This window comes from Thermobia domestica, chromosome 7 (assembly GCF_964235325.1).
Source record: "Thermobia domestica chromosome 7, izTheDome1.hap1.1, whole genome shotgun sequence".
Classification (NCBI taxonomy): domain Eukaryota; kingdom Metazoa; phylum Arthropoda; class Insecta; order Zygentoma; family Lepismatidae; genus Thermobia; species Thermobia domestica.
The window spans coordinates 125,467,963-125,474,642 of NC_137460.1; the positions used below are offsets into that span (position 1 = coordinate 125,467,963).

At 33.2% G+C, this 6,680-nt stretch overlaps 1 protein-coding gene across 3 annotated transcripts in view; it reads left to right on the forward strand.

Annotated features, from left to right (window-relative positions):
- Positions 1–4,818, forward strand: part of LOC145690389 (uncharacterized) — a 28,187-nt gene extending 23,369 nt beyond the window's left edge. For 2 of the 3 annotated variants that reach the window (XM_081765224.1, XM_081765225.1), the window contains exon 2: positions 4,072–4,818. In XM_081765224.1, the coding sequence (XP_081621350.1) occupies positions 4,214–4,582 (369 nt within the window). In that variant the 5' untranslated portion in view covers positions 4,072–4,213 and the 3' untranslated portion in view covers positions 4,583–4,818. The remainder of the gene's footprint in view (positions 1–4,071) is intronic. The other variant, XM_081765227.1, reaches the window with a different exon arrangement.
- The last annotated feature ends 1,862 nt before the right edge of the window (positions 4,819–6,680 follow it).

Sequence of the window (6,680 nt, forward strand, 5' to 3'; positions counted from 1 at the left end):
ATACAGCAGTACCAAATTTCAAGGAGATTGTGAGATGTGGTGAGCTGCATTTTATTTCTGCATGGCTTCACTGGATGTGATACAAGTTCTGTCCCATACAATAAAGAGAAGAAAGTTGCGTGCAAAGTACTGGGAGAAAATGAAGAACTACGTCGAGAAATGGATAATTTCAGCAACCCAACATCATCTGCTGCTAATGTGTCAGCTGCTGGAGAAAGAATATTCTTAGCGTTACATAGATTTGCAGAGAAAGAGAACCTGGATTGTGCAAGATTCTACATGTAAAAAAGTATTGTATCCAAGCAAGCATTAGTGATAGTTTCAACTTTCAACCAACAGCAGCTTCTGCATCCCAGCATATGTGTGTTCTATCAAGTTCAGCAGTGGAGAAATCAAGAGCTCCAACTGGACACGGCTGGAGAATTTGTGGTGATTGCTTTCTTCCTGTAACAACACTTTAACAACTTACTCCAGAATATTTCTTAAAGCTTATAGCATGCAACTACAAGACGAACTGCAAGAAAACAATTGTGGGTGCAAAACAAGGTGGCTAGATTGTACATTATTTTGTGGGAGGAGTAGTGGACACGGATGTGATAAAAGGACTACTATAACTGAAAAAGCAGATGGAGGAAGTGATGATGAGACTACCACCAGACCAATCTCTATGAGGAGGAAGTTAACGAAAACAGTGGACCTTCAACACAAAAATGCCATCGAAAAATATAGTCTAAAAGTACACTGGCAAGTCCATTTATCATAGCAATGTTTTCTACGGTGCCATATATATATATATTGTCTTTTTATTTATGACTACAATATTTTAATGTATAACAGATTACAAGATGCACAGAAGAATCTAAACCCAATTATAAAACTTAGTACGTATGGACGACCACTTAGTGAAATAGTGAAAATCATGAAACAGGATATGATGGTATTTCCTGTAAATCTGATAGAAAATGCTTCTCAAATAATTCCGGTAAGTATATTTCCCTTGATTTTTAATAATTAATCCCTTGTTTACATCACCATTTTCACTTTTTTCTAAAGTTATATTTCCAACCATTAGCAGATAAAGATTTAAAATACACTGAACTTTTGGTAACTCGGAGAAAAGTGATAACTTCGTATATAACCTATAATATTAGAAGCATAGTAGAGAAAAAAAGATATTCTACGTTAATTGATTTAAGAGTTATACGACGAAAGCTATGTCAAAATGGTGGACTGCGTATTAAAAATGACGAGAAACCAGCAACTAAAGTTTTGGGGTTGTTTTAGTATAATATCAATAGATAAAACGTATTCTAACAGGCTTAACATTGTTTAAAAAATCTTAATTTTTACTCGATTTTTGTTGTGAATGCACTGAAAAGTTGTAAAACCTGCAACTGGATTATTTGCAGGATAACGACGTCAGTAAAACATGTTTCAACACATATCATCATTTTAAATCCTTTATCTCAAACACTAATTTCAACGGACATATACTTACCGAAAGATATTTCGAAAGTTTACTTCCATGGTTCTTTTGCACCCGCTTGTGACGCCAGTGTTTCCGAACTATTTATTAAAACTAGCCGAACTTCCAAACCTGTTGATACTTGCCGGAAATTGCACTGAGAAACCATTTGAAATCACTAAATATTTTTTCCTACATGTTAAATGATTCCTTCGTATGTTTCTGCAGGAATTGTCTGCAATCCGATGACGTTTAAAGCTTCATTGCGCATCTCTGACATTGCACATAGTAAAATATATACACATCGTTTTAAAGCTTGCCAATAACTTTTATTCGAGCGTTTTTTTTTTTTTTTTTCATCAGCTAAGTCGCATGAGGCAATGAAAAGAATATGTCCCTTAATACAGATCACAATTCTTCACTTTATTCTAAAATTATCCAAAATGGTTACTTGGAGAAGAGTTATAATAACTTGTTATATTGCCTTACGTTAAATTAGTTAAGAAGTTATGTGGCATAAACTGAGTGCATGCGAGAAATCCAACATGGCAGAATATTTATTCAAAATAGCGGAAAACCCGCAACTGGATTTTTTGCGACCTTTTTTTTTTCAGGGTAATAAGACCGGTACGTACAACATATTCCATCAGGTTTCATCTTTTCGTTTTAAAGGTCTACCTCAAACGCTGTTTTCACTGGACTATAAAATGCACATTTTTTTTCGCATTATGGAATATTTCTACTCATTACTTTTGACGGTGCGTATTCTTAATGTTTCGAATGGCAAGTATATAATGTTTCTAGTCAAATAAGAAGCACTAGAAGTATTTTAGAAGTACATATATTTGATTGCAGTAATTCTTTAACTCTGGTAGTTTTTCATTTACAGGTTTTGGCTTTCTACATTAATGTTAATTTTAGTAGATGATGATGCTTGTAAAAGTGAGACCATCTATGTTGCTTCTCTACGTACTTACACTAATGCTTTTTTAAAGCAACATGATATTTTATCTACAACATTTACACGTCATTTTAAAATCTCTTTTCTTCATCAGTGGTGTGTGAAACGCTAACATGGGAATCTCATATGCCAGCACCAAGTTTTATATACCAAGATTCAACTTCGTAAGTAATGATTTGTGAAGAAAAATAGAACTCTTTCACCTCATTAGAATGCTATTTACAAAGTCATTCTAATCCTGTACTTATTTTCGTGACAAAAGGAGTAATTTATCTTCTGATGGCTATAATTTCATAATTACTCAATTGTAATTGATTTATAAACAGACAAATGTTGATAATGGCACTACTATTTCTTTTCTTTGTTTGAGGAGTTTTTATGAGGTTTCTTTACACCAAAATTTATGGAAATAGTTGGAGATAGTACAGAGCACCGAAATGCTTGTAACTCTCGAAATGTATCATATTTGCACATTATTTAATTCAAAACACGCAGCAGAATGACAAACTTCCTTTAATTTCTATCGCCCTTATCGTTCAGAACTGATGTTAAATTTCATATGTAACATATAATATAGACGATTTCCTATAATTTCATTTAGAATTTCCTTTAATTTTATTTCAGCATATTTGTAACAGACAGATTTTATTTAAACATCCCTTATTGCTGGTATCCTGTATGGGCCCGAATATAAACACTTCTAAAATATTACGATGCCTCTGGTCGCGAATTAAAATATAATACGACATTGCGTCATATTGTGCGGACAATTTCTATACCATGCTGTGCAAATGTACACTCATGTCCAAAATTATTGTTGCATGTCTATAAATATATTGTAGGAATATAATTTGATAGCGAGTTCTCCTAGTATTTCTTACAATGTTAGTATGTGTATAATCGGCAGAGACATATATATGGTAAATTTCATGTCAAAATAGCACTAAATAAGAACAATAAAACAAAAATAAAACTTTCTTGTCCATTTAGAAACGTTTTGTGTTACTCGTTCTAATTTTCGTCTTTATATTTTTTTTATGAAATTTACTACAAATATACATTTTCCGATTATACACATAGTATCAGTATTTAAAGTACCCTGGAAAATCGTTATCATATTATATTCTTACAAGAAGACAGTTATAGATATGCGACAATCATTTTGGACATGAGAGTACATGTAACATGATCCAGAGAATAATAACTCTTGTATGTTATTAACAATGTGCTGACTTTCCACTTTAAATAACGACAAAACAACGCGTTTTTAGATTACGAAATTTACTGTACAAACGTATATCAATATTCATTTCTACTGAAGTGCATCTGCTGATTCGTCGCTACAATAAACAATCGTGTAGACAAGAAAGTCTCATTAAACGTAGGATAAAATAAAATGTTCCTGCCGTATTACGCTTCCTTAAATATACTGATGAATGATTACAAATTTTCGTTCTCCTGTCTGCATATTAGTGTATTATTTTCTTTTCCCTTTGTTCGAATTTTATGGTACGCCTTATTTGTAGGAATAACTTATATTCGAGTTAATCTGATACTTAAATTTAGTCTTTATAAGAGCCTACGTTCTTTTATTATGAATTATCCTTCTGTCATGCCGTTTTTCCAACTGATTTTTTTTTTCAAGGAAATGGTTTATTGACAGCTGACTTCAAGATTTGAAGCGTATAGCATAAAAAAATATGAAAACGTGAATTCATGTAGATTATTACTAAATATGTTACGAGTTACTAGAAAAATCTAATTTCAGCTCACAAGATAAATCCATAATGGAGAATGAAACTGTTTTCGTGAAATCTAGAGATGTCTTCAAATTGGAAACTGATAGTGATATTAAGAAAGAACCAGTGAAATTAATGGAGTTTGTTATACCTATGTTTGAAGAAAAGGAAGAATACAAATTACAAGAATTAATGGAAGGTCGTACGATAAAACATGAAAGCGATGAAAGTCCACCGACTATCAAGACGACAATTTGTATACCCGAACCTGTACCTCCCGGGAAAGTAGTATCAACCTGTAATGATAGTTTGAAGAAAGAACTTTCTGGTATGAAGTTATGTGAAAAATATTTGAGAGATTCTTACGGAATAGAAGATAAAGTCTGTGTTATTGATGGTCATCCACTTGAAAGGTAATACACATCTTCTCTTAACTATCTGAACAATATATCAGCTTGTCTCAAAACTGTTGACCCTTTCAAGGACAAAGTAGATAAAAATTTATTGCTATTTGAAAGTAACATCATTGAAACCAAATATGTATCATTTTATTTGATAACCTAGCCTTTTTCCAGTAACAGAATAAACCCGTCGATACAGAATGTCTTAGTTGTTTCTGGTATACAAAAAAATAAATAAATAAATAAATAAATAAATTAGAAAAGTTGTATTTACGTGCTTCGTTTGAAATTAATTTAACACCATTCTGAGAATTCTGCAGAACCCGAAACAAATAATATTCTAAGACTTCCCAGACAAATTTTCCAAATTTTGACCTGTCCTTAAAGATTTATGCGGTCTCACCTTATTAGCATGGTATACTACAACCTGTCTGTAGACAAGTTATGCCAGGTTTTTTTTTTTTTTTTGTGTGTGTGTGTGTAAATAATTGCTAGCTGCACTGAACACATTATAGAAAGTACATGTCCGACTGTAGCTCGTGATATACCGTATATTCGAAGCGAGAATCCATAGTATCACCTTCCTGGGAGTCAGTGTGTTTTACCTAAAGACTAGTGTGTCTCACTTCGACCAATAACTTTTTCGCACATTGTCGTAACTAGGCCACTCTTCATTAGTCTTAGTTAACCGCTTCAGGAACGCCTGTGTACGTTATACTTAAATTCGCAGATAGCTTGATGGAATAAATGTTTGAGTTAATCGTGTTGTGCCTAAGCGTTCAGGTTTTTTCTAGCTTTCATTAAAATGATTTAACATTGGTAGTTAATATTTTAAGTTTTTGTTGTCTTGTTTGATTTTCACCAGAATATCATCCACTTTTACTGTGATTGGTCGCTCACTGCAGTATCATGATGGACATCGAAATTTCCAGATCGAAAGCGACTGAACAGTCTTTTGGCTACTGCTTTGATAGTTTTGTTATCCCATAAACAGGACAAATTTCTTCACAGCGTTAGCGAAGCATTGTTGGCTTTTTCGAAATGAAATTAAAAAATGTAGCTGAATTTTTCGAAAGTTAACTCAGCTTCACAGCGCAATACCTACCGCTAGATTATAAGAATGCTAGCATTACTTTATGCACATCTGGGCTGGTGCGGTGGCTCAGTGGTAGAGCATTCCCTCCGGTACTTGGGTTCCCTGGTTAGATCCCAGCTCGTGCCGTGTAGTCTTTGTTCTGGACAAACCGAGCTCGTGGGTTTTCTCGAGGTTCTCCCACTTTCTTCATTTCACCATTTCATTCATTTCTCTTATCATCGTCTCCTTTAACCTTACCGGCATAATCGTGAGTCGTAACATGTAAAGATTTCATTTTTTATGCATATCTTCTAGTTTTAGGCTTCTTATCTGTTGTGACAAATATACGCTGAGACTTGGGTCATAAACGACATTGGTCCACTAAAAACTCTGGTTTAGGCCATATATATTGTTACTATATATATATAAAACAATAGTTATACCTATAGTGCACCTTTCTAGTTTAATGCTATACGGTATTTGCTTGTAAGAAGACCGTGATAGACGATAAAGTAAATACTAGCTTGCAAAACCAAGAAGAAATAATAAATCCTGGGAATCCATAGAAAGTGATGATTTCTCTTCACATGGGTAGACATCGAATTATGATTTCAGTATTCCAAAAATGAAATAGTTTTATTTAATTTGGTTTCTATAGTTTTAATTATCATCAATGTATTCTATTAAACCGTGTCTTAAGACGTCTGATCAGAAAATAAAACTGGACGATATTTATTTAATCCTAACTGATTTAGTTCGGAAATCAACGGGCTGCTTTCCTTTAGGAGGTTAAAAGTCTAAAACTTAAGAAAGCACGCAAGAACTATTCTTAAACATCTAGCTTTAAAATCGTGGAAGTATAGCTAGAATTGTTATCTGCAGCACATGAATTCTCATTACAGATTCAACATAACTGCTCTACGCCATCATTTTGCGTGTCTTTAAATAATTTTAACATGTGTTCTTTTTACTTTGTATTGCAGCAAATTCTTAAGGCAATATTGCTGACTCGGTACTTGAAATACGAAATTTAATGAAA